The sequence below is a fragment of the Canis lupus genome, chromosome 28 (genome assembly GCF_003254725.2).
Source record: "Canis lupus dingo isolate Sandy chromosome 28, ASM325472v2, whole genome shotgun sequence".
Lineage (NCBI taxonomy): Eukaryota > Metazoa > Chordata > Mammalia > Carnivora > Canidae > Canis > Canis lupus.
Genome location: NC_064270.1, coordinates 31,537,071 through 31,564,788, shown reverse-complemented (window position 1 = coordinate 31,564,788; position 27,718 = coordinate 31,537,071). Strand labels below are relative to the sequence as shown.

Here is a 27,718-nt window from a genome sequence, read left to right as displayed (position 1 = left end):
CTTATTTACCTATTCACACTCGGCCGGGGAAGCTCATTAATAGGCTTATTAGCAACACCATTCACGGGAGGCCATTGACAAAAGGGGTTCCAGCCACTTGAAGAGGGAAGAGAAAAAAAAAAACTGTCCAGAGATTATTTTCTCATTCAGAAGCCTCACTGGTGTGAAAGCTTTCCTAGACCCTCTGAGGTCACTTGAAGCCTAAATATGATGACAGAATTGGTTTTTGTAAAAAAAAGAAAAAGAAAAGAAAAAAATTCCAAACATGCTTTTGCTTCTCTCAAAACTGAAGAGTTTGCTGCTGTGGGCCTGTGGGCTTTGCTCCCTTAAAAATGAACACTCTTAAGGGAATAAGGGTCTTGTGATGGATTGGTGTCTTTTCATCCCTATAAAGAATAAATTCTGCAGACTGCATCTGGACATGAAAGTAGGTGTTCTGATTTGTCATTTTCGGCGGAAGCCTGCCTTTTTATTCAGTGTACATAAAGCTATTGATGAATGGGGTTAGGGACGATGGCTTCCTGCACCAGTAATTTATGTGAGAATGTGTTAACAGCATTTTCAATGGCTGACGGATAGGTCGCAGGCTGAGAAGGGAATCAGTCCCGAGACTCTTGATTTTCCCATCGGGGGAGAATATAAAGATGTAAGGGCCAGTGCCGGGAGCCCGCAGACAGTCAGCCACCCCGCTTCCTTGTGACCACGGGTCTGAGAACTGGAAAAGGTACTGGTGGGCGTGTTCAGAACCATCCAGGTGTGAGTGGGCAGCTGAGGCTCACCTGGCTGAAGTGTCAGTTAATTAAAAGGCTTTTTTTTTGGGGGGGGGGGTGCAGCTGGGTGGCTCCGTGGTTGAGCGTCTGCCTTTGGCTCAGGTCCTGATTCCAGGGTCCTTCATCTGCTCTCTGCAGGATGGCTGCTTCTCCCTCTGCCTATGTCTCTGCCTCTCTCTGTGTGTCTCTCATGAATAAATCAGTAAGATCTTATACATAAATAAATAAATAAATAAATAAATAAATAAATAAATAAATAGGCTTTTGGGACGGATCCAGGTTAGAAGACTTGACCTGGTTAAAAAACATAACCCAGCAGATGGACCGATAATTTTGCTTGAGATTCTATTATTTTTACTGTCGGATTTCCAAAATATAATTTCACAGCCATTTGCCCGAAGCATTTCAATGGAGTTGGTACTCCCAGCATATGTCATTTACATAAAAGTTTTCTGCGATGTAGTGTGAAGCATTATTTTCTCACGACCCGGCACCTTCAAAAAAAATTTTTTTTCCCCATCAATGTTATTGAAGTGCTCTATGTCGGTGACCCAGGAGCAACTGAATTTCTAAATGCTGGAAAAGTCGATTTTCCAGGTCAGTTTTGTACTCACTGCTCCATCTATCTCCAGGCCTCAAAAGCATTCTGAAGCACTTCTGGGCTTAATGACCTTTTCCAAGGAAAAATAATTAAGGTCTTTATCTATATTGTCTTGGACTTAAGCACCAAAGCTTAGGAGCTGGATGAGCGAGGAGAAGAGAAAGTATATTAAAAAATAAATTATCCCATAGACACAGCCACGTGAGAAAGGTAAATGGAAAATATGAACTTTAACCAATTGCAGCCTGCCATTCAGTCGAAGAATCTGATTTTGCAGTTGAAGAATCTAAGATTCAGAAGGAGGAACTGCTTTGCTCAAGGCCACACAGCTATTTATAGCAGAGTTGAGTCTTTAGAATCTTTCCAATTTCTTTTTATTGCTCCAAATATATATTACTACACACCCCCCTCCTCCTTTTTCTTTTTTTTTCTTTTTCTTTTTTTTTTTTGGTTGCAGTTTTTGACTGCCGGATTTCAAAGTCAGCCTCTGCAGATAACCAGCTGTGTGGCCCTGGACACATTACTCAACCTCTCTCCTCCCGTTTCTTTTATCAGAAACTGGGACTATTACTCTGCAGGGCGGTCGTGCCGAGAAAAATACCCTGCCCCGGGGGTGCCCTGCCCAGAGCAGGGCCTCCGTTTAGTGAGTGCTGGTTTCTTCTCTCACTGCTATTGTTTTTGCAGGACAGAAAAATGCAACGCCCTGCAGACGTTCCCAGGTTGCTTCCTCTCCTGCAAAAGTTTCAGTTGCATAAAATTTCCCCGCGCACCCCCCTCCGCCGCCGCCCCCCACGGCCGTGCAGTGGCTCCGGGGGCAGGGCGGGGCGGGGCAGGGCAGGGCAGGGAGGCAGGGAGGCAGGGAGGCAGGGAGGCAGGCATCCGTTTTTGGGGACTTGAACTAACACCAGGCAGCGCGACCGGCCGGCGGGGCCGTCGGTCCCCGTCCCCCGGGAAGAAGGGGCCGCGGCCGCACCTCTCGGGGCCGGGCTGCCGCGGTGTCGGGCGGCGCGCGGGCGTCGGGAGCCGCGCGGAGTCGGGGCTGCGGGGCGCGCGGCGCTGATTGGCCGAGCGGGCGCCGCCGTCCAGGAAACGGCTCGGGTTTCAGCGGGGGCGTGACCCGCGCGGAGGGGGCGGCGGCGGCGGCGGCGAGCGCGGCGAGAGCCGAGCGGGCGGGCGGCGGGTGCGCAGCGGGCAGCGGGGAGCGCGGCCGCCTCGGAGCTCGGGCGCCGCGGGGTGTGCGCGGCGGCTGCTCTGCGGGCCGGCGGGGCCGGGCGCCCCGAGGCCGCGGCTTCGCGGGCCGCTCGGAGCCTTCGCGAGTTGCAGCAAAGTTTGGCGGCGGAGGCGCGGAGGCGCGGGGGCGCGGAGCCTGCGTGCTTCTTCCTCGCGCTCCCGGACCCGAGGGCAGCCGGCGCCGTCATGCCCGCGCTCCTCCGCAGCCCGCGGTGCGCCTGAAGCCTCGGAGCCTGGGCGCGCGCAGGACCCGAGGAACGAACACTCCCCCCTTTTTTCCCCCTGTTTTTGGAGTTTCCCCCGACTTCGTCGCTTGCTCCATCCCGACTCACGCCGGGCGCGGGGACAGACCGGCCGCCGAGGAGCGTTGCCATTCAAGGTAATCGCCGCGTCGGGAGCCCCGGGGAGCCCCGGGGAGCCTCGGGGAGCCTCGGAGCATCGGCCGCCGGGGAGGCAGGCGCCGCGGGAGCCCCGTCCCCGGAGCGGAGGGCGCGGGGGGCCGGCACGGTGCAGCCCGGTCCCTGCCCTCCCTCCTGGGCTGCGCGGGGGCACGGGGGCGCAGGGAGCGTGCTGACGGCGGGCATGGCCAGGTCTGCCTCCCACGCATCACCCCCGTCCAGATGTTGACATCTGCCTGTGGCGCTGACACCCACCCCCCTCCCTGTCAAACTCCGGCCGGCGCGATCCCGCGACCCGGGGCGAGCTGGTGGTTCGGCCCCGCAGGTCCGGGGTCCCGGGGCGGGAGGGCGCATCCTCGGGGTGCCTCATTCCGGGGTCCGCGCGCCCTGTCCCACCCGGGCCGGGCGGGGGCGGGGACCCGTCTCCACCCCCCCCCCCCGGAGGGAGCCGCTGCGGGGGGGGGCGGCGACCCCTCCGTAGGGCCGGCTGGGCACGGGGTGGGGGCACCCTTGGGGCAGGAGGCCGCTGGGGTTCCCGGGCTTCAGGACCGGCGCCCCTCGCCGCCGCCGCCGTCGGTGCTCCTGGCGGGAGCGCAGCGCGCCTGGGGCTAGGGGGCGAGCTGGACCGACTTTTTCCAGCTCAGCCGGCGGCAGCTCGCGGGGGTTGAAAGCGCAGGCGAGTTCGAACTTGCGCGCTCGTCCTTGCAGCGCCGGAGCCGCGCCGGGGAGCCAGGCCGGGCCCCGGGAGGCGCCGGTGGGGCTCGGGGGGTCCCGGCCGGGCGCGCCCCGCCGCCGCCGCCGCCGCCGCTCCCCTCCAAGCCGCGCTCTCGCCAAACCCTCCTGCGGGCCTGCCTTCCTCCGGCCCGATTCAATAAAACCTAGCCTTAAAAGCCAACCTGCTTTCACACTCGGGGCACCCATTATGTGTTTGGTGTGAAACGCTATCAACATTTAAAACCCCATTGTCCCCCTGGTCCCAAATCCCTGTAAATCTTCTACTGGCCGCAACTCATTTTCATCTGAAAAGCCTGTTTAGTTTGAATAGAAAAGCAATCAGGCGCCCCTCTCCCTCTCTCTCCCTCTCCCTCTCCCTGGAATGTCAATTAAAATGCAGATTTCTCTGAGCTCTTTAGCGCCCCAAGAAGGGGGAGAAAAACAGGATATTCCAGGCCAACAAATGAAAGAAATGCTACAATGGGAGCGGACCTGCTGGTGGTTAGGAGTTCCCCAAAGCTGCTGCAAGTTCTCACTGGCTTGCTGGCGTTAACCGAGGGGTGGGTTGTCGCCGGGGTCAGCCTGTATGTTGTGTTTTTTTGAGATTTCGGTATGTTGAGGACCCTCCTCTCCACCCCCTCTCGCCTCCGCCGCCCAGATTTGACCCCTTGATAGCTCCCTCCATTACTCAGCTCAAAAGACAAGGGGAGCAGTAGGGAGGCTTTGAGCTGGGAGATAGGTCTGCCCCCTGGGGGGGACCCCGGCATCCCAACCTTGCTTGGCACTGTTGACTTTCCTGATGTAAAATCTGCCGGGAACAAAGCGCCCAAGTGCTCAGCGCGGCTGAGCCAGCAGAGGCCAGATCACCGCTCAGTGGTAGAAGCTCAGTTGAAGCAGGCGCTGCGTCGGTTTGCCTTCTTGGAGCGTGGGGGCTTTGGGGATATTTTGGCTAATTGAGGAGCCCAGCACAAACCTGGCACGGGGACCACTTGGCCCCCCAGGCTCTCTTGCTTGTCACTTTGCCTGTCTTTGGGGGCAGGCTTGTGCCCAGGTGAAAACGGACCAGGGGAGCGGGTGGCCGTCAAGAGCCAGCCGTCCATCATAGGGAGGGTGACAGCTCCTCCCGGGGCCCAGGCTGAGAAGAGAGTTCCCTTTCAAGGGGAAAAATAAACACGCTGGGGCTTTCACTGAGGCTCAGACTCCAGGAAGGATTATGGTATTGAAGGCAGGAAGCCGAGATTGTGGCCGCCAGCAGCCTGCTGGGCCTGTGTTCCCAACACCGAGCCTCGGGACCTAATTATCCTGCCTAGGAGGTCCCTCCGTGCCTGTGTCCACTCCGGTGAGGAGTTGTGCAGACCTCTTGCCTTAGACCTCTGCCTCCTAGAGGTTTGGGAAGGGGGCGGCCTGGGGCCTGGACCTGGTAGTGGCTAAAACTCAAGTTTCTGGTGCAAACTGATGGGCTGAATGAATGGGCTGAGATTTAGCTGATTTGGGTCACTGGCCAGCTTTCTCTGCCTGGAGCAGAGGAAGCCCCTCTGGGCTGGGACAGGTGGGTGATGAGGCCAGGGAAGCAGCCTGGGATGAAATCTACTAGGATTTAAGATTGTGCACAAAGTTGTGTCAGAGGCAGAATGTTCCCATGCATTCTGGAAATGCTTAGTAAATCAATGAGAGCGCTTGTGTACTCTCCTCCCACACGTATGTAGAAATAGATACGAGTTATCTTTTGAGGCTCTTAACTTCAAGAGGAAAGAAGATTTAGGGGAAAACAACATCCTTCAAGCAATCTGAAAATAAGAGGGTGTGCTCACATGCACATGCTTTCCTTGCTTTTCCTGTGAATCACACTGTTTCACATGTGCTCTCTTCTGAAGGCGAGGTGTTTTTTTTTTTTTTTTTCTCCTTTTCAGGAACTGGTTACAGCATTCTCTTTTCCCATTCTAATCCCTAGTCAAGGCTAACAGGAACAGTTTTTCTGATGTAGCTTCAGAGAGGCTCAGGCAATGATGAAATCTTACGGCAGGATTTGAAACATCAAGTTGGCATGCCAAAAGCCCGGGCTTTAGAGATTATTATATTAGAGGTCTCACCCTCAACACCCCCCCACCTCTCCCACCCCTCCCACCCAGATCTTAAAATGTAGTTCACAGAATCTGTGATTCTTTTCAGCTTTTCTCAAGTTTGTGCATTTCGGTTCTGCACCTAGTAATTGCGGATAATGAACACATTTAAAGTTATTTGGAATCCTTAAGCTTGGACGATTCTCTTTGCTTTTGGGTCACATGGGTGAACAGACCAGCAAGTGGAGCAGCACCCCCTGTAACATCTACTCTGAGGTTTTAGCCAATTGGTGAGCGTTTTGAAAGTTGTCGGCCCAATCACGCACCACGACAGTAATTTACATATCACCATCCTCGCTAATAAACACCTGCGTCAGTCCTCAGAGTTCGCACCCGCTCCTCTCCTTTCGGTAACCCAGCCTGTATGGGCTGAAGACATTTTCGAGGCCCGGGCTGCCAGTAGTGACAGTGGAAGGGGATTCAGGCTCTGATCCTCTTTTGGGAATCCGCCGCCTTGAATGTATTTGCCGTCCCGCTCATTCTCCGTAAGTGGCTGCTTGGTGAACGATTGCAATACGTTTCCGCATTGGAAAATGAATCCTGACCAGTGTAAACTGGTGGGGCTTTTTGGTAGCCTTCCTGGGGTCCCTTTTATTTCGCCGGTCCCCTTTCTTGCTGGGTACTACGGTGCAGCCCCAGGAAGAAGTCTGCAAGCAGCCGCCTCCGCCGTCCCCATCCAGCTGTCTGAAACGGCCCACTTGGCCTAAGAGAGGTTAGCAGGGCCGGCTCTGCCAACCCGAGCCTTGGTCACTTGCCTTTGTAGTTGCCCTTGAAACTAAGGTCACGTTGCTTCTGCGTTCGGAGGGCTGTGGAGGTGACAGCGGATGGCAGAAGAGAGTGCACTTTGCCTAAGTGAAGTGGCCGCTCGGAGCCGCGTCCCGGGGCTACTCTTTCATCTCCGCTTCTGAAAAGTCTGCTTCCTGGAGATCAGCCCGACCCGGGGTGGGCCGGCCTGGTGGGAGCACCCGCGACCCCGAGGCACGCGTGCATTTGCCGCTGATGCAGAGGAACTGCTGGCGCATATCTATTTGAAGAGGCCCAGAAACTGTTTTAGCCCCTTGGGTTTCAATGAATTGGCCTCGGGGAGGAGGATTTCACTGACTCGCCGACTCTGTCTCCCCTAGAGGCTGCAGCGGCTGCGGCAGCACCTTGGCTCCGTAGCCCACCGCAGGCTGGAGGCGTTGCTGGCGGTCCATGCTCGCAGAGGAGGTGTGCAGATGGGAGTGACGTCCACATGGAGATACGGAAGAGGACGGGGGATTGGCACCGCCGCGGCCATGGTCAGCTGGGCCCGCTTCGTCTGCCTGGCCGCGGTCACCATGGCAACCTTGTCCCTGGCCCGGCCCTCCTTCAATTTAGTGGAGGACACCACGTTAGAGCCGGAAGGTAAGTTGCTTCGCCCCACCTTTCGGGGTGCCAAGTTTGTTTGGGGAGGTGTCTGCAGAAGTGGCACTTTAGGTCAAGGCCTGTTTGGGAATCAGCTGCCCTTGCATTGGAAGTGAGTCTCTGTAGAGCAAGGAGAGGGGGCTCTCTTCTCCCCTGCAAGTCCGAGATTGCTGCCTGCCTCCTCCCCCACCCCCAACCCCTAAGTCAGAGATTGTGAGAAAAGGTTCCTTGCTGTGACACTGCAGGCAAAACGGTAGAGTTTGGTGGTTTCTTGGTGTGTGCGTTTCTCTGCACTGGGTGAGGGAGGCAGCCGGCACTTCAGCTTTTTCCAGTGGCCCGGGAGAGCTGTGGGAGGGGAGCCTGCAGGTGAATGCCATCTAGAGCCTTCCTGCAGGAGCATTCTTAGTGGAGGGAGAGTCTTGCTTAGGATGTAAAGAATTGCTGTTTTCCTGCAAAAGGAGCCATGAAGGGAAATTGCCATCATCTGAAATGCTGACGTTTTATTTTCATTGTCTAAGGAGAAAAAAGAGGCTTCTGAAGTTCACAGAGATGCTTGACCTATTACTTTTTTTTTTTAAGTCATTGTAATTCCCAATACCTAAGCAATACGTCACAGAAGCTGCAAATTCTGTTTTAGGTAAATTTGCAAGTGGAGGTGCATGGGCGTCTCCCACGTCTGTGAGAACTTCCAGATCGAAGAGGCCACACGCTGGTATTTCAGCTTTGGAAATTTTAATTGTAAAGGCAGAAAGCCAGTTGTGAACACTCAATGGGGCTGAATTACTCAGCTGGGCAGGTTTGGAACCTCCTTCCCGGGTCTTTGGGGGGAGACGACAGTAGCCAAGCCTCCACTTGGGGCGGCATTGAAATCTGTCATCAGCAGGGAATATTGGTAGCTGAGTTATTTTTCGAGTGGTAATCCGAGAATAAAACGGCAGATCCCAGCACTCATCGCCACTTAATGAACCTGTTTGCTGAGCGCCCACCTGGTGCTTGCTTAGCTTTGGGGGCCGCCGTGGGTCCTGAGTGGTCTGGGGTCAGCTCAGCTGTTCTGGCCAAGCACCCCGTGCCACAGGCCAGAGAAGGACAGAGAGCTGCTTGGGGACAACAGGGGAAGGAGGGCTGCATTCCCCTTTAGATGAGAGCACTGAGAAGGGGGCTTCCAGTGAGACCCTGCACACAGGTTGTGAAAAGATAGGTTAGGGTAGCTGTTTTCCTAAAATAGCTGTGATTACCCAAAGCGGTCAAGCACCGGTGAGATTTGAGGCTGGGGGGCCCTGTGTTACGCAGAGGCTTGGCGGCTTTACCAGAACAGGTGCGGTGATGTCACAGATGTCTCCGGGAGGGGGAGTCTGGCGAGGGTTTCTGTCTGTGGCACTTACAGGCTCCAGCTACGGCGATAATGGGACAGCCACCTTGTGACATGCGCTGTGACTTGAACACGCATATGATTTGCAAAGGCGATGTTTTTAAAGGGCTTCATGTGAGAGAAAAGGGTCCTGGTTTCTGAAAGTCATGCCTGTACTTCTTTAATTTTGCTAATAATTAAAATAGATGTGCTTCCTAATTGCTGGTTTTCCCTTGAGTGCATGGCTCAGCACATAGCGAGGCAGCTGAGCCAGGATTTCCTACCGGGGGAGCCCAGGAATGGCCCAGGTTAGGAAGAAACTGTCATTTTTCATTTTTACCTTCAGGGCGGCATTATTGGGAGTTTATCTCAACAAAGTGCGAAAGGGTCCTGGAGGACTTTTTTTTATCGTCCGTAATTACTGAAGAAAGTCTAAAATCTTCAGGAAGAAAGAGGTGGGGCAGAGAGGGGAAGAAACTGTGCACAGTGATAAAGTCCCCCCAACGGTTCTTTGTGTGGAAAAAAATCATGACCAACAATGGGAGTATTGTTGAAAGCAGGTCTTCCCAACCGGGATCTGTGGATACTCTGGGGGGTTGTGGGGGAGGGGGGTTTGCGAATTCCCCCAAATTATAGGAAATAACTTTGCAAAAGTCATTTCGTGCATTTTTCTGGGTTCACAGCTTCTGTGAGGTTTGTGTCCAGGGTTGTGAGACGTTTTAAACGGAAGATGCGGACCTGCAGAGGGGTGGCTTCGGAAAAGCATGCGAAACCCTGTACCCATTTGCCTTTCTGTCATCCAATGGTTTGCTAAGATGACCATGAAGGTCTTCATTAATGTTAAATGTATATTAATGTCCTTGGGAGCTTTTCTGGTTCCTCACCTCAAAAGGTCACCAGGAGATTTCAGGGTCCCTGGTAGCAGACAGCAGTCAGCACTCGGCCTGGCATCTCCTGAGCACCCGGGACACCTTATCATCCTTGTTCCCGGTGACATGGGCACATGTGTCTGCTCTGTCCCGTGGGGGCCAGGTGTGCCAGTTGCTACAACATCAGGAAATGTGGAGGCTTTGGGGGACAGCTGAGAAGAAAGTTCTAACAGAGAAGGCCCTTGGTGTCTGCAGGCAGCTGTGTTTGCTTTCTGTAGGGTCTGTGCTGTCCTGGTCTGCTAGCACCATATTGGCAACCCATTTGACTTCTTCCATTGCAGGAGTTTTGCTTTGGTGTCAGTCTAATTCCAGATGAAAAAGGAGTTAAGTGGAAGCCGACCAACTGACTGGGACCGCTCCAGTTTAGGCCATGGTCCTGCCGAACTGGGGGGAAAGAGGGTGGGAGGGAGGATGGATGGATGAGTGTGTGTTAATCCCAGTGTGTCCTGTGTGGCCAGTATAACGATAGCTTTGGGTAACATAAATTCAGCCTTAAACTTCTACTGTGCCAGGCCCCATCTTGGAAGACTTTTTGGTTTGTTAATTTGGAGGCTCATATTAGATGATGTCTATTGGGCTGGACCAAAGGAAAATGTGTCCAGAGAAAAATGCGAGTAAGTTCCAGGAAGGAGCCTGGAGCCCTAATACTGGAGGATCCTTTTGGAGTCTTCTCGGCTTTGTACAATATTATCCTATATCATCCTATCATATCATCTATCACATACCATTTGTCTTCTGGACACTGTGAAGTGATAACAGTAGGGTTGGATCTACTCAACTGACTTGACAAGAAAATAATCTCCAGGAGATTTTAGTTAATATCCCAGATTAAAAAAGAATATTTTCAGTTGGTCATTCATTTGTTGGAGGGGAATGGCTGAAGGCTATAAACTCAGTTATTGACTCAAAGGGCGGGGTGAGGGGGCAGTGAGGGGGCAGTCGTCAATGCCAAGTACTGTTCTGTTGATTAATATTCTAATTATTTAAAGAATAGTCAAGCTTGATTATCCTGGGGAGGAGGTGACTCTTTCAAGTTCTTTCTGACGTTGTCACCTACTCCGGTTAATTAAGTCCTTGTTGACATTAATGATATCTTTGTTTACACCAGCCCAGTAGGAGCTAAAATAAAAGGGCTTTTCCAACCCCAAACCCCTAATTACTTTCCCACCCTCCACAAAGTGTGATTCTGGAAAGCAACAACCTGGGAAGAAAGTAGTTTGCATTTTTTTCTTTTTTTAAACCAATTTTTTGGCCACCTTCTAAGAGATGATGCTGTCCCGGCCCAATGCGAGTTGGTCCAAAGCTCAGTGGCAGAGTGGGTGAGCGAAGGATGCACACGGAGAACTTTCTAAGTCCGATTTTTCCAGCATGGCTTAGTCCTTTGTTAGAAGTCTTGTACATGCCGTAACATCAGCCATACGCATTTAATTGCAAGTTAAAAGAAAAAAAGGATATATCCGCATACCAAGAGTGAATGATTTAGAATAATCTTCTGTTTTGTATTATCTGCATCTTTGTTTCTCAGTACGAGTGTTAATATTTAAGAGTTGACTAGAACTTGAGAGTTAGTCGAGGAACGAGGACTGAGCTCTTGGTCAGCTAAACCAAATGCAGGCTTATGCAGTTACAGACACAGTGAAGTACACATTCTTTATTTGTGTATAAAGTATTTCACAATTCAGAGACAAAGAACTGTGCTTAATATTACTTCGAGAGCTATAATTGGGCAAGCTGAGAGAACTGGCGTTTGTGTACTTTCTATACTTGCTCTCTGATCTGAATTCAGTGTGTGTGTGTGTGTGTGTGTGTGTGTGTGTGTGTGTTCTGTTTATTTTAACCAATCAAAACAGTGAATACCTACTATGGGGACAAGCCCCCCTTTCCTCCCCCCCACCAAGGAACCGTGAGTGGTTCTGTTCCAAGTCCTTGGGACCCAGCTGAGGGTGAGAATTCAGATAACCAGAGCCATCCAATAGGAGATGTTTCCAGTATCAGACTGAGTGAAGGATTAGTGGTTATGGAATACCTAGGCTCGCCTTTAGACAGGAAGAGTCTTGTTCAGTGTTCACATTCTGCATAAAATGTATCCAGTAGCCCTGCAGCCTGCAGTCTTCTTGTTTGGGTGTTGACTTACCCAGGGTAATTGTTAAAAGGCTACCATTCTTTCTCATCAGGGCCTGGCTTGATTTTCCATTTCTGTGGAAGCTGTCTGAATTTAGTCTTTCAAGGAGAACATGAGAAATTGGCTTTTGGGTGCCAGGTAGGAAGTACAGCCAGTGTGCTCATTGGATTCCGCTGTCCTGATTGGATTCTTAGCATGGTGACTTGCCTCGGTAGGCAACTCAGATTATTTTTGGCAAGTTTTTCAGGTGATCCCACAAACGATTCCCATCCGTTGGTTTTTACGTCACTGTGCGGAAATACCCACGATTTTATTATTTGTTTTCTTTGAGGAGGAGGGATGACTTTAGCCTCAGGTTCTGTATTCTTTTTATCTATTTATCTATTTGCTTTATATCTTTTTATCTATTTGCTGTGTCCACTTAGATTTAGCCATGGCTCTGCTTTTCCAGCTTTAATGGCACAGAAATGCTTGATGTTGCACACCCTGCCACACCTTTGCCCCAGGTTCCTCGCTCTGATTTGCCCTTGTAGAGGGGTTTCTTTTAATTGACGGTGACCCTGTTCAAGCCTGTACATGGCTGAGCAGTGAACCTGATGTAGGGGCTGAACCTTTGGCCTCCACTAAAAAGGGGAGTTGGTCTGAGCAGCTACACTGCAGCGTCGTCATATCCAAGGTGAGCATTGTTGTATCCAAGATGAGCAAACGCCTAAGAACACAGCTTTGACATGTTAGAGGCTCTTGGACTTGAGATTTTATAATTTTTATCTTTATTTTATTATTTATTTTTTTATTATTATTATTGTTTTAATGTAAGCTCTAGACCCAACATGGGCCTTGAACTCATGACCTTGAGATCAAGAGTCATGTGTTCTACACATTGAGCCAACTAAGGGTCCCGGATGTGAGATTTTAAAGCTATGTATAACTCATGTTCCATTTTGGGGAAAATGTTTATCTTCACACGAAGCCTTAAGGCTTTCTGGCAGCCGTGGAGTCTCCACAAATCGGCCACTTCCTTCTGCTTCCCCAGGTAGACCTGGAGTGACCCTGCTGGTTCAGCTGTGGCCTCCTTGAATTTGAGAATGTGTCAAGGGGAGGGAGGGTAGGGAGCCTGAGGCCAGGCTCTTTAATGACGTCTGGTTGAACAAGCTGTTGGCCACTTTACTATAATGATCCCATGTGTCTTGGAGGTGTCTCCTTCTGAAATTAACAAAGGTCACACTTTTCCCAAGTGTTTTTTTTTTTTTTTTTCCCCTTCCTTGCTCTGATCTGTGACTACTCTTTTCTAAAAGGCCAGGATAGAAAATCCAAAATGGTAGCCGGCTCAATGCTGTGTGATGCTTTTGGGCTTTCACTAGGCTTTATGAAAGTTATGTAACTTCAAGGTTTTACTATTTACATATTCATGCAAAAGGATATTTAATTATTGGGACAGACTGTGGTTGTGTCCTTGAAGTGTGTATGTTATGTAAAATAGGCATGCTTTAGGTTTTCCGTGATTTTGGTTCTGGGAAACTTTGCACCATGATGGAGTTGTAAGATGTTGGGTGTGAACCGTTGTCATTTATTCCACTTTGGAATACATAAGTAATTACGCCCCATTCTGGATTTTTGCCAGCTTCATGTGAATATTGAAAATCTCAGATTCTTTTTAGACTGAGTCAGGGAGCTAAGCTGTGACATATTCTTTCTTTTAACCCTTTGTCCAACTGAAGAATGGCGAATTCCAAGTCCTGTACGAATGGAATGCACATATTTGAAATTTCAGGTTCTAGTGAATATGTTTTATGAGGAGGTAAAAAAGCAGCCTATAAGGAAAGTTCTGATCTATTCAGGAATGAGGACAAGGGACATATTTATTTGTATGATTTATGTATCACCTTTCCTAGAAAGAAAGAAACTCTGTTCTGAGCTCTGATACTGAGAAACTCTCCATGAATTGTCATATTTATATTCTAACAGAAGAAGTCCTTTTTTGTTCTATGTGGTCTCTTTTTACATATGGCTGTTTACTGTTCAGGTGTTCATACATGACCAGTTGTAATGCTTTAAGAATATGTAGACCCCATCAAGGCCAGCTTGGTGTGTTGGGTGGGGAGCGGGGTGGGCAGGGGCCATAGAATGAAAATAGGATCTTTGCTATTTTCAGTATCTTTACTGTGATAAGTCTTTGGTTTAAACTCTTTTGGAAAACTCAAACTTCAGATTCTTAGTTGACAGTTAACTGGTGAAATTGCCCCATAGGAGTGTGCCTGCCTTTAAGGGCCACCTCTTTGTCTGTCAAGCCTCCTGGGTTTCCACCAAAACATGTTGCATTCCTAGCTGTGGGAGAGGTAGGTGCACAATTGATTATGGATCCTAAATGTTATGGATGTTTCAAATTTAAAATCATTCAGATCTTTAAAAGACCAAAAAGCCTCTATAAAATTAACTTAAAATTTTCAGCTGACATTGTTTCCCCCATAAAAATGAATGAAATAATTTTGAATAGCATGTATTGTGCTTTCTGGAGACAAGGAATTTGGCCTAGAGTTGGGCAACTCAGGCTTGAATCACTGCCTTATCTACTGATGCTGTGACCTTGGATCAGATAGATAATTTCTCTGAGCTTCCTTTTATCTAAAATGGTGCTGATAATGTCTATGTGAAGGCGAGATATGAAGATTAAATGCAAATAGACGTAGAATCCTTACTGTAGTTCCTGGCCTAGAAGAGGTGAGGTGCTTAGTAAATGCTACTTTTTTCTCTACCCATCCCCACTTTCTTGGCAATGTAAAAACCTGATACAGGATTAAAAAAAAAAATTCAAATGTTTTATTTCTTAAAGTGGGAGGGAGAAGGCCAGAGGGAGAGGGAGAGAATCTTATGCAGGAGCCATGCCCAGTGTGGAGCCCAGTGATGTGGGGCTCCATCTCATGACTCTGAGATCATGACCTGAGCTGAGACCAAGAGTTGGACACTTAACCAGCTGAGCCCCCCAGGAGCCACTGATAGAGGATTTAAAACTAATATTTCAGGTATAGTTACCCTGCAACGTACAATGATAAATCTGATGAGAGACATTTACCTTAATTATGATCCAGGCCCTGCTTTATCCATCCCTTGTTATTATCTTGGGTCTTTGTGAGTCTGGACTTGAGAAATGTGATCTGATCACTTTGCTGAGGGCAGTCCAGATGGTTCAGGGTTGACCTATTTTTTTCCCCATTGAAAAAACACAGTTGTAGCTCTGCAGTCATGGTGGGACCCGCGCTTTGTGGAGAGCAGTATATTTTGGCAAGGAGAGAGTTTTCAGTTGGAGGCCTCCAAAAGATTGTCATTAGGCCCTGTGAAGAACGATGGAGACTGGGTTTTGGGGTCAGGGGGTGGGGTTGGGGTGTAGCATGCTCTGCCTTTGCTCAAGCCAGTGAGGGGAGCACCATTATGGACTTCCTGCCATGTTTGCCCATAGTGACTTCCCCTGGACAGCCTGCTGGGCATTGCTTGGTGCACAGGTAGCTGGGCTTCCAGAACTTAGGGAAGGTAAGGAAATTGTGAGGGGACCCTACTGCTAAGGGAGAGGAACTGAACAGTCCTTTGCATTGTTACGCCCTGATGGGGTCACTTGATAGGACAGGTGGGGGTGTGAGGGGGAAGTGGTCAGTTGGATGGATGGGGTCATATTCTTTAGCCCATTCCTCGAGAGGATAAGGATGAAGATGGTAACAGTAACTCAGTACCATTTATTAAGTGCCTGCCATGTGTCAGACACAGTGCTAGCTAGGTACCTTGACCTGCACTGTGTCTCATCTTTTCTTCCCCCCCGTTTTATTGAGATACAATAGACATAGAGCACTGTGTAAGTGTAAGGCATACAGCATGATGATTTGACTTATTTATATCATGAAATGATGATCACAGTAACTTTAATATCTGTTATCTCCTCTAGACACACACAAAATATTTTTCATTGTGATGAGAACTCCTAAGATCTATTCCCTGATCTACAGGCACATGCACGGAACAGCCTGGTGATTACAGCTGTCATGCTTGTGTTATGTGCCTAGTGCTTGTGTTACAACTAGAAGTTTGTACCTTGTGAACACTTTCCTCCACCCTCATCTCTAATCTTAATAATCCAGCTGGCCCTAGGTACCCATAGTCCCATTTTATGGAGGAGACCCTTGACCAAGACTCTTGGAGATGAAATGTTTCTTCCAAGACCTCATTGTTAGCTTGGGCCCAGGCATTTGGGTGAATTTATTTGTGTCAGTCACCAAGACTTTATCATTGGATTTTCCTTCTTTTTCCTGAGCAGGAGAATCTTTTGTGGGATATGTGGTGGCTCCCTCGTTCTTTCCTAGATCTGTCATTTGACTATTAAACGTGCAAGGAACACGCTGCTGGTCAGTTGCACTTCTCCATTGTCACTTCTCCAGACATCCACATCTATCTTCCTAAAGCTATTTAAAGAAAAGTCATGGGCGATAAAACCTCTCCAATAATTACCCCTTTGTCATTCTTCTAGAATGGCCTCCAGTGGTTATGTAGCTTATTAGTGAAAACTCAACTCTTCTCCTGCCCAGTAGACTGGAGGGAGATGCTGAGAGTCCTGGTTAGTGACCCAGGCTGAGTCACACGGCAGGAGTCTGGGCAGGTAGGGCTGGCCGCCCTGGTATTTGCCCATTTTCTGGCAGTTTGCCCTGGCACTGCTAACTGTTTGCCTTTTTGGTTGTCACTTTGATAGTATGTCAAGCTTTTCTTCAGCATGTCTGATTTTCGACTGGGTCAAGACCCACCTGCGCAGACTGGTGTACCCGAGGCTCCTACCACCTGCAGTCAGGGATATGACAAATTCCAAGGCCTACCTACCTGGCCCTTATGATGTCAGAAACTAGGAAAGAAAAAAAAAAGTGGGAAAGGGGGAAAAAAATCTAAGAATGAAAGGCCAGAAGGAATAATACCTATACCTTCTGTTGGCTATGAGGGGCAGCCCAAAGGGAGGAAGAGGCTGAGGAGTAGAGGATCTTGAAAGCAAACAAAGTTCATTTTGGGTGGTTAAAAAAAGGTAATTTCTGAGACGCCTGGGTGGCTCTGTGGTTGAGCGTCTGCATTGGCTCAGGGCATGATCCCAGGGTCCTGGGATGGAGTCCCACATCGGGCTCCCCGCAGGGAGCCTGCTTCTCCCTCTGCCTATGTCTCTGCCCCTCTTTCTGTGTCTCTCATGAATAAATAAATAATAAAAAAGATCTTAAAATATATTTAAAAAGAACTTCTGAGTGGAGCTTGCTGGACATGGAGGTGAATTGGGGCTGGTTTTAGTCTGCTGGGCTTTGCAGTGAACTTGTACAGTGACTGCAGAAGGCCCAGGGGTCGTGGCATTGAGAAGAGGGCCTCAGTGTACGACAGAAGGTTCTGAGAACTTGGCCGGAGGAGACCGTGCAGCTTTCCCTCTCAGCCTCGCAGCCCTGGTGGGGTGACACCTCTCAGAGCCTGGCAGAGACAACAGGAGCATAATTGCCGTGGCTTCTTTGACTGTCCCCCCAGATATATTTTTTGAATCCCTACTGTGTGCTGGGTTCTGTGGGGAGAGCACGGCAAGCCAGAAGTAGTCTCAAGTGCTGTTGAGTGGGTGGACACAGACCTTTGTCACGTAACTACAAAAATGGGGCTCCAGTTCCAATCTGGGATGCAGGTGCCCTGAAGAGCAGCGTGGGGAGTCTCACAGGGAGGCAGGAACCCTAAGGAGGCCTGAGTGCTGCTGCGATGGGGGCCAGGGGCTCGTGTGAGGCTAGAGGAGGCCGCCCTAGGCTGGGAGGCCTGTGGGCCATGTTGAGGATTTTTCTGGGTCCTCTGACTATGCAGCTTCCTAAGGCTACTCTTCCTGGGGAGGTGGGCACCACCTTGATTGATCAGCATCCCCCCTGAACCCCACTTCAGCCCTAGTCAGTATCAGCCAGATGCTTCCTGCACAGCTCGAGAACTGTCCGGGGCTTGGCCCCTCTGCTGTCCGCTGAGGCTGTCCTGCCAGCCTTCACGTGTTGCTGAGAGGTGCTCACCCTTAAAGGTAGGGCCTGTGAACAGGTGGTCAGGGCTAGCTCTCAGCCTCTTCCTCGTGTGTCTTTTCTGGAGCTGTGGTTTCTTACCAGGCTAACGTGGAAGCAGGGAGATGGTGGAGGGTAGGGGAGCCCAGTGGACCTGGCCTGGGTAGTGAACACTGATTGTGGGGCCTCCCCTGATGACCCCCGGGTGTGTCCTCCACAGCAAGCCAAGATGCTTGGGGTCCCAGCACAGATGAGATGCTCTGGTGGGTTTTGCCAGGGGCTCTGCCTGGAGAAGCGGGATCTCTTCCAGGTTTGTTTTGGAGAAGGTTTTATTTCTATGCAAATATACAGCTTAGGGCCTAGGAGTAAGGTTAATAACCCTGGTGACACCTGTCTTAATTTGGAATTTCCTGAATGAATGTGGTTTCAGTCCTGGGGCACAGGGCACAGGATCGCCCTAGGGGAACATTTCCTTTTCTCTGTCAATCACTGGAGGAAAGTATCCCAGGGCCGTGGACCTGTAGTTCTTGGTCCTGTGGGGCGAAGCCCCCTGGGGATGGGCCCCGACCGCCGCGGAGGCTCCCTGCCCCCTCTGACTTGAGCAAACCTCCAAGAGGTCATTCGGACCCAGCTGCCTGCTAAAGAGCCCTCGGGCTATGAATCTGTGCCTTCAGCCTGAGCAGGATTTCTGCCCCGGCTGGGCCCGAACTTGCTGAGGCCTGCGTTGCCAGATCAAACCCATTCAAATGAGGAGGGCCATCTGTTTCCCCGTATGCAGCTGCTGTCTCTTCATTTGTAAATGGCCGGGATGCTGCTGGCTGGGGGGGACCGACCAGTCCTGGGACACAGCTGCAGACTCTGAACAAGTGTTGGAGCTGGGGTCCTGCTGAGAGGGAATGGTCCAGCCCTTTAAGTAAACTTGCTGACCGGTACCAGCAAAGGCAAAGGCTCCCCCACCCCGCTCCCCCCAGCTGAGCAGGAGGCGGCCAGGCCCTCATGGAGTAACTCTTATTCCACCCTCTTTGCCTTTTCTTTTGTCCCTGGGGAACTATACTCACATATCCCAGAGTACTCCCGGAGAGAAGGCCTGGGCGAAAATGTCACATAGGATTTGGCCTCTATCTGACTTTCCAGGGACTCGCAGGGCAAATGTACCCATTTTAATGTGTACCGTGGGCTCTTGATGCCCATGTCCGCACGTGACCTGGTCCCAGAGAAGCTTCTAGGAGCCAGGGGTAACTCACGGGAGTGTGGAAAGGTGACTTGCCACCCCCGAACTCTTGCTTCTGGAATGTGATCAGCATGCTGGCTTTGGGGCATGCTCTCTGGAAAGCCGGCCAATTACCCCACTTGCTGTAACCTGGCTCCTCAGGCTCGGGAGCTGTGCAGGGCTCGGCTTGGGCCCCTTGCCCGAGGGGTTTGCTGTTCAGGGTGGGTGACACCTGGCATGCTGTGGGCTTGTGATGGGGCATCTTGGGAAGGGAGCCCTGCTGGGGCTTCTGTGCCCTGCATGTAAATATCAGATATCCCCGATTTGTTGGATGGATGAACAGTAGATGCTATTTTAATAAGCAGCGGGCCTCTTCCCTCAGTAAAGCCATCAAACAGGTGTCATTGGTGTTGCTCTTTTGCAAGGTGCTTCGGGGTTTAGTTCCATTAGAGAACATTCTAGAAATCCCCACTTAGGTAACCTATATAGATACCAGGTGACAGATTTGCGCATTTGAAAGAAAACCTGTCTTTAGGTCTGAGGACTGCAAATCAGGGTTCCCATGTGGCTGGGGAGGAAACAAGATCTGCTGCTCAGTTAGGATCAAGCTGCAACCCACCTGGAGGCACCCAGGCTGGCCCTGGCCAGAGCCCGGGGAAGAGGTGCTTTTGCTCACATGTCCCATGTCCCCCAAGCCCCAACCTGGCTTTAGGATTTACAAAGGCTTTCCTAGGCGGCCTCTTGGTTTGTCCTCCATGATGACCTTGACCAGCAACAGGCTAGCCCGGAGGTGTTTTCCTGTAAACTAGGACTCAGGCTCCACAATGGGAAGTCCATGTGGCTTCATCACTGCAAAACCGGAGTTCAGACTTGTCCTTGGACACTGGCACCGAACTTCTCCCAGGGTGGGCTTTGGACCAGCCGCATGCATGACCACTATCTGGGAGCTTGTGGGAAATTCAGTAGACCCCACTCCACGTCTACTGATGCAGAAATTGTGGAAATGGGGGCCAAGGAGCTGTGTTTTAATACTCCATCCAAGTGGTCTTTTTGCAAAATAAAGTCTGAGAAGCACAGCCCTGATCCCCTCCCGCAAGAAGCTCAGTTGGAGAGGGTGGGTGGGGAGGCAGGCTGTATTTGGCTGGGTAGGTACAGATGTATAAACAAAGGCTGTAGTGTCTTGGAGATGAGAGCGGTGTTAGTGGGGATCAGGAATTTTCACAGAGGAGATGATATTCGAGCTGGGCTTTGAAGGCTAAATAGGAGCTTGCCAGGCAGAGTAGTGGAGGTAGGGTGTACAGGTCGAGGAGAGAGTGCCCATTAGAACAGACAAGTCTAGGATGTGAGGGAGAAGGTGGAGAAGGATCTGGGGCCTGGGCCAAGGCCTTATTGTGGATGATGTTCTTTGGGTTTCACTCTGTCAGAGTGGAGAGTGGTCTCTGCCTCCTCCCCCTCCTCCCCCTCTTCCCCCCCCTTCCTCTGTCAGATTTGCTTTCAGAAGCTTACTCTGGACCATGGCGGGGAGTTGTAGAGGTCTTGGCCTTGCTCTCTTTTCAGAGCTGTTTCAAAAAAAATTTTTTTTTTTTTAAGATTTTATTTATCCATGAGAGACACAGAGAGAGGCAGAGACACAGGCAGAGGGAGAATCAGGCTCCCTGCAGGGAGCCTGATGTGGGACTCAATCCCAGGACCCCAGGATCACTCCCTGAGCCGAAGGCAGAAGCTCAACCCTTGAGGCACCCAGGCGTCCCAGAGCTGTTTCAGAATTATTATTATTATTATTATTATTATTATTATTATTATTTAAAGATTTTATTTATTCATGAGAGACACAGAGAAGGGCAGAGACACAGGCAGAGGGAGAAGCAGACTCCCTGCAGGGATCCCGATGTGGGACTCGATCCCAGGATGGCAGGATCACGCCCTGGGCCAAAGGCAGGTGCTCAACCACCGAGCCATCCAGGCGTCCTTGTTTCAGAATTAACAGGAGAGCAGATGTGGGGCCTAATAGATGGAAGGCAGGACGGAGAAGTAGGGCTTGAGGGCCTACTTGGAGCTTGAGTCCACATTATGTGGTGATTCTATTCAGCAAGAGGCTGCAGGAGGGGAGCAAGTGGCAGGGCCCTTCCTTGATTTGGGTAGCACCTCTGTAGACATGCAGGTGATGTGCTCCCTCAGGCAGGTGGGAGTGGGAACCTGTGAGCAGGGTCCTGAGTGTCATTGACCTGGAGTGGGTGGGAAAAGCCGCAGAGATGGAGGGGAATGGAGTGTAGGGAAGGGACCACAGGAGCCAGGAGTGGGATTGTGCACATATTCGTAGATATAAGGGGTGTGGAAGGAGGAGGTCCCAGGAAGGCAAGAACTCCACCCCAGGGCTCTGTTCTTAGGAGCACTGACACATGCACATAAGCAGAAAACTGAAGGACACTATAGATGCTTAACACTAAACTAGGGTGTCAAGGGCACTAGAAATATAATAGAAGGTTCCCCTCTGTTTTCTTCCATCCCCATCCTTGCATGTTGAGAGCACCTGGTTAGGTGGCTTTTCTGTCTTTCATGCTGCGTCAGGAGCGGTGATTTCGGCTGGGAGGTCTTCCTGCTGGCGGATACACTCACGTTCTTGCTGCATGCGGGTGCCGAGCTGGATGCTTTTTGCCTGCTCTCTCTTTTATTATGTTCTTGGTTTGCAGGTGAAGAAACAGGAAGTGATGACAAAAGCAGAGAGGCTCCTCTCAGGTCACACAGTTTGTAAGTGGCAAATGGGGACTTAGGTCTGTGCTCACTGTGTCCTTTTAACATCTCCAGCATGTCCTTGTGTGAAGAGTCACCAGGGAGGGGACAGAGATGGGCCCGGAGCCTAAATGCCAGGGCTCCAGGAAGCGCTCAGGGACCAGCTATGGGAATTGAAGGAGTATCCAGTTAGGAAGGTGGCTTAACCCCTTTATATGAGGAACAGGGCTGTGCTGTTGTCAGGGCTCGGGGGTGCTGAAAACACTGTGGAGGCAGAGAGGTTTTCAGAGCCGGAGATGATGTGCTCATTTTAGAGGCGATACCTCTGCAAGGCCACTCCTGATTTTTTTTTTTTAAGATTTCCTTTATTTATTCATGAGAGATAGAGAGGCAGAGGGAGAAACCGGATCCCTGTGGGGAGCCCGATGAGGGACTCAATCCCAGGACCCCGGGATCACACCCTGAGCCAAAGGCAGACGCTCCACCACTGAGCCACCCGTGAGGTGCCCAAGGCCACTTGTAATCTTAAAGATTGTGTTGATAAATGATAAAGGTCAGGCAAATCCCATTCATTCCTTTACTCATTACCTTCTCCTGAAGCCCTTTTCCCCCCATTGCCCCCTGGTTCCCTTCCTGATCCAGGGAGTACAAACCGCCCCCCCTCCCCCAAGAAATGTCCTAGGATTCTGGGTCAGTCGGTAGGGCCGCCAGCATCATCATGCCCAAGGAAGCCCTGAAGATCTTGAGAAACGCCTGGCAAGTGTGCTTCCGGAAGGCAGGAGGCTCGGGCCCGATGACCAGGCGGTCGAGCACGTAGACTCCTCGTTGTACATCCGACTGGGGGGTGCGGGCTCCTGTGACATAACTTGTAGTGCCAGTTTCTGCTTCAGATAATCTAATGGCATGTTTGGGAAGTGCTTTTTGACCAGAGGGCTCAGTTTTGAGGCTCTTGCTCAAGCAGAGCTGCTGGGACCTTGATGCAGATGACCTCGATCGTACCTGCATCCTAGTGGTCTGGTGGAAACTGCTCTCCCGAACAGAAGACTTTGCTGTATGTGTTGTGACTGGGGAGAAAACCTTCCTTTGGGTGTCCCTCAAATATGAAGGAAGGTGACTTCCTCTGTCTCCCCTTTGGAGAACGTGACAATTAGCAGCCTAAAACATCGGGATCAAAAGGAGAGGAGCTGCAGACAACAAAACGGGGAGTGTGACCATTTCCACTTTGGGTCCAAATCTTGGGTGATGGTGATGACTCCGGAGATGAGTGCATTCCTAGGCACTTCGCTGTTTCTACATTTTGATTTTTCTCATGGGCACCAAACAGCATTTCTTTTCAAGCTTGGAAAGCTGTTCGCCGGGTATCTCCAAGATACAGCTAAATTATATGAGGGGTGTGCCTAAATATATAATTTTTAATGGTTACCATATTGGAACCATATGCCATCATCCCATCTGATCATGAGGAATGTGAGCCAGTCCAGAATTTCTGGAACAGGCAAGCTACTGTGGCAGAGGTAGCTATTAGTGGTTGTTACGGCCCCCGTGGAACCGACAAGGAGAGTTTTAAGTGCTGACGTGTGTCTCTAAGACACCCCGACAATTGGTCGGAGGGAGGAATCTGCAGCCTTCCAGACTGTTTACGTATCTGCGTTCCGTTGCCGTGACTTCCTCGTACCCCCCGTTTTTATGTTGGCAGTATTTCCCGAGGTAGGGAACTTTCATCTTTATATTGTGCAGCCTACTCGGCTCTCCCTCCTGCCTCTTAAAGAACAAGTAGTACCCATGCCTTATAAGGTCTCCGCTGGATGCCCCGAGTTTTGTCTTCTGCTGTTCTTGCGGACGGGAAGCTCTGAGGATGTCCGCGCCTTGGCTGTGTGTGCAGGGGTCTGCACAGGCCCCCGGGCTGGGGCCCGCAGGGGCGGCCGTTCCCGACGTCACTGGCCTCGGGGGGGACCCCGGTACCTTTATGTCGTCCCGTGGGTGCGTCTCGGCGCCAGGCAGACTGGTCTGTGCCATCGCCCTCCGGGGCTCGCGGAAAAGCTGTGCCGTGGTGCCCAGCGTCCTGACTCCCCAGACTCCCCGATTCCAGCTTGTAAAAATACTTGAGGAGTCCTGTCTCACACGAGGGGCTTGTGTTCCATTCCCGTGGACAGAAAGTTGGGTTCGGGCCAGTTACAGCTCCTTCCCCGGACCACAGCGTGGCCCTCCAGGCCATCCGAGACCCCGAGGGCGACCCCGGGCGAACCGGAACGGACGGGCTCAGCCGCCACTTAACTTCCACGTGTCTCGTGCCCTGTGACGTTGCGGTGACATTTGCAGCTTCAGTCTGTGTGCGGTGTCCTGTCGGTGATTCTCCCTCCTCCTGCGCGGCGGAGGGCTGTCTGGGAGAGGCCACCAGGAAGCCCGGGCTCTTTTACTGCTCTTGCCCCCAGGGCTGCTGTGACCTTCCCGGGGGGAGCCTGGAGCTGAGCCCAGCGGGGTGGGTTTGTCCCTGCAGCCTGCCCCCTGCCCACCCCCCCCCAGGCCTCTGCTCGGGCCACACCCCCGGGGGTGGGGTGGGATCTGATTCTGCAGTTTGTTCTCTCTCTCTCTCTCTCTCTCTGTCCCTTTTTAACCCTTTCTGGGGGATGTGTTTGGGGCTCAGCCACCCGGGACTATCGGAAATGCGGGGGGCTGCGATCCAGGGGTTGCCCCTGCGCATCCTCAGAGCCGGGTTCCTGTCTCTTAGCCACGATTATCCTTTTTTTTTTTTTTTTTAAAGATTTTATTTATTTATTCATAAGAGACACAGAGAGAGAGAGAGAGAGAGAGGCAGAGACACAGGCAGAGGGAGAAGCAGCTCCACGCAGGGAGCCCGATGCGGGACTCGACCCCGGGACCCCCCCGGGACCACACCCTGGGCCGACGCAGGCGCTCCACCGCTGAGCCCCCCAGGGACCCCCATTTGACTGCAGCCGCGATGATCTTGACATCGGGGAAGCCACCGTCCCACGGACACCCCACGGAAGGCTTAACTGGCGCCGTGTGACGTCGTGGTCCTCCCGCTGGCAGAAGCCGCCTTGTTGGCCCGTCGGAGTTGACGTCCGCGTCCACCCTGCGCGCCCCGGGCGGCCGAGCGGGCCCCCATCTGTTCCCTGTTTGCCTCCGGGCGCCATTTCAAAAACCACACGGGCAAGTTTATAGGCAAACGTTATAAAAAGTGACAGTCTGAAGTGCTGCTACGGCTGGCTTGGCAACAGCGCGTTACCTGAAATAGCTCACTGTTCCAAACTCCCTCCCCGTCAGCGGTCCCCAGACGGGCCTGCTGGTGACCCTGCGAGGGGTCCAGGGACGGGCACTGGGGCACCGGGGAGTCGTGAAAGTCCCGGCCTACCTGACTTTCACGGGATGTGTCGTCCCCCCACCCCCTTAGGCTCTAAGCACATTCAGCCGGGATTTGCTTCCCTGGGCTTACTTACCCAGGGGTTGACACCTGTGGCCTGTGGCTAGTGACGTCAGCTGATGCTGCTGCCGAAGCCCGCGGCCCCTGCCCTGACCTGCTGAGCGCTGGCCCCTGCCTCAGTTTCCTTCTCTGCCCAGAGGAGGCCCCTCAGCTCCCCAGGAGTGAGGGCACGAGGCCTTCCTGAGGGTGGGGATGGCACAGACTGCACGCGGGGGACACCGCTCGTTTGGTGGCAAGCTGCAGGAAATGAGCAAGCTGCTCATTTCTTACCATCCCAGTGGTCATTTTATGGAGAAGAAGCCTTGTGACCACCTGCTGCTGACACTTCTCAGGGTTTGAAACTTGAGGGCAGCAAGTTGACATCGGTGCACCCACAGTGTGCATGGGGTGCGTAGAAACCAGCACGGTGAGCCATCCCAGGGCCTCATCTCATCCTCTTGCCCTTTTAGGTGACAGTGACAAACAGTGTGCGGCGCTAGAGTGTGGGTCTGTGCTCGCTTTCTCACGTCCTCGTGAACTTGAACTTCTATCCTGAAAGATAGGTGGGAACGTTCCCTGTCTGTGAAAGAGTATTCGGTGTATGTGGAGCGGAATGGCTTCTGGAACCTTCCCCCTGTTGTGTTTTGGCAAGGTCAGATGAGGGACAGCATTGGGCTGTGCGCTCCAGGTGGCTCCCCCCCCCCCCCCCCCCCCCCGCAAGAAAGGTTAAAAGTAAGCTGTAGCACCAGGAAAAAAAAATTGAGGAAATGTTAATATGACTATAAAAGGTATTGTTTAAGCCTCCTGGGGAATACTTTGCCCTATGTCAACTGTCGTGTTTTACAGACCAGGCCAAGCAGCTTGTTGGGAGTCAAGGGGAGGCACCGGATCGTGTCCGTGGAAGCTGATCGACCTCAGTGGGAGGCTACCAGGGCATCACAGATGCATCATCGAGGGTGTCAGAGGACTTGGCTCCCCACAGAGCCGTGTCAGGGAGATGCCCTGTGCAGGTGTGGGCAGAGCGGGCAGGGAGCATGTGTGCAGGGTGCGGGCAAGAAGGTCACCTGTAGGATTCAGGCACAGAAGAGAAGCCCAAGCCCCCAGTGGCCTCTTGGGGATGGGCAGGGACAGAGTGGCCTCCACAGTGCCAGCTATTGGGGTTCCAGGCAAAGCACCCATGACCTTGGCACCTTGTCCCAAGGTGTGTTTGATGCAGGAGCCCACAAGCCGGGCGGGGGTGCTCCTGGGTGGTGTGGCAGTGCCTGTGTGTCACCCCTTCCCTCCCCGTGCTCACCTCCTGCTCCCTCCCCCAACGGGGTCTTTCTTTTGGTATTGTTTCTACCCAGACTTCTTCCACCCTCCCCTTTTTATTCACCTGTTCTTTCTCCCTGAGCCTTGCCTGCAGTCCTCCTGGTGGACAGCCCCCCCCTTCCCCCCATGAACTTTCTGTGACCTGATCCTCAGGTGAGGGAGGAGCCTGTGCTTTCTGAATTTCCTGTGTGGTAGTTAGGGGTTCAGCATTGAAGTCAGGTGGCTTAATCTTACGGGTGAACATTGTTCTTGATGTATTGGGGGAGGGGTTATTTTACTATCCTTGAAGCTTTTCACCCACCTGGAAAACTGGGTGATGGTTTTGACCTGGTTTTACTAGAAATAAAAACCACTTTTAGGAGAAGTCCTCTTCCATTGAGATGGGAGCCCGTCAGTAAAACTGTCCTGCGTTCTGTGGAGATCCACTCATCTAGATGGTCTCTGAGTAGCCTCTGGGAACAGTGGTGCTTGAGTCACTGCGAGCGCCTTCAGCCTTGAAGGGTGACAGCAGTTGTGCCCGTCACGGGCCCCACCAGTTAGAGTTTGGACAGTGAGGTTCCTGTTGGTTGTCTCGTTGGGTCCTCACAGGTGACACTGTGTTCTGTGGGCCTTCCTGCTTTTCAATGGCTGAGGGACCCGGGGTGGGGAGAGGAAGCAGGAACAGAGTGGAATGGGGCCTCAGGGCTCCATCCCCTTCGCATGCAGGGTGGCACCCGTGTGCCCAACAGCTCCTGTGGCCCTTGCGGCCTCACTGTGTCCTGTTCCTCCTACAACTGGCACCTCTGGTTTCAACGACACTTAAGTGATTTACCTATTTCCGATGACACAAAGGATTCTCAGTGAAGATGCATTCCTTTAGAGACGGAGAAATCATAACTCTACCTTTGCCAGGGGAGAGATTTTTCTGCATCATACGTGCAGGTATCTTGCTTATTATTATTATTTTTTAAGCTGTGTCAGCGCATTCCACTGCCTGCATGAGATGAGGGCCAGGGCAGAGGCAGGCTGGCCGCATGGGTCCCAGTCTTTCCTGAAGAGGGGATGGGGGAGCACTGAGGTTTGGGTCCAGCTTCTCTTGCTCAGTCATCTCCTGATGACCAGTTCTGGCTCACAGGAAAGCAGATTTTGTAATATTCTCAGTGACTTGCTGATGATAAATATTGGTCATAATCATAAACATTGATTATTTTATGACCCAGGCTAATCTGCTGTCAGTTTGTTCTAACGCTGTGGGTGCTGCTTGTTAAGTATTTTTGGGTTATAGGGGACCCAGATGACACCCGATCCTTGCTCTGACCAGCTCCGAAGGGGCGTCGGGCCAGATGGCCTTTGGGACACCATCAGTTCTTTGACTCCAGGGGCCAAGCTGAATTGCTTTTTCCTCCTCCTCTTCCTCCCCCGC

At 51.7% G+C, this 27,718-nt stretch overlaps 1 protein-coding gene across 16 annotated transcripts in view; it reads left to right on the top strand.

The window, feature by feature from the left end:
- The first annotated feature begins 2,783 nt into the window (after positions 1–2,783).
- The window catches only part of FGFR2 (fibroblast growth factor receptor 2), a 106,442-nt gene continuing 81,507 nt past the window's right edge, over positions 2,784–27,718 (top strand). For 2 of the 16 annotated variants that reach the window (XM_049103079.1, XM_049103077.1), the window contains exons 1-3: positions 6,171–6,318; positions 6,958–7,219; positions 7,857–7,931. In XM_049103079.1, coding sequence (XP_048959036.1) covers positions 6,292–6,318; positions 6,958–7,219; positions 7,857–7,931 — 364 coding nt within the window. In that variant the 5' untranslated portion in view covers positions 6,171–6,291. Of the gene's footprint in view, positions 2,981–6,164; positions 6,319–6,957; positions 7,220–7,856; positions 7,932–27,718 lie in introns of those variants that run through there. The other 14 variants (XM_049103082.1, XM_049103080.1, XM_049103083.1 and 11 more) reach the window with 11 other exon arrangements.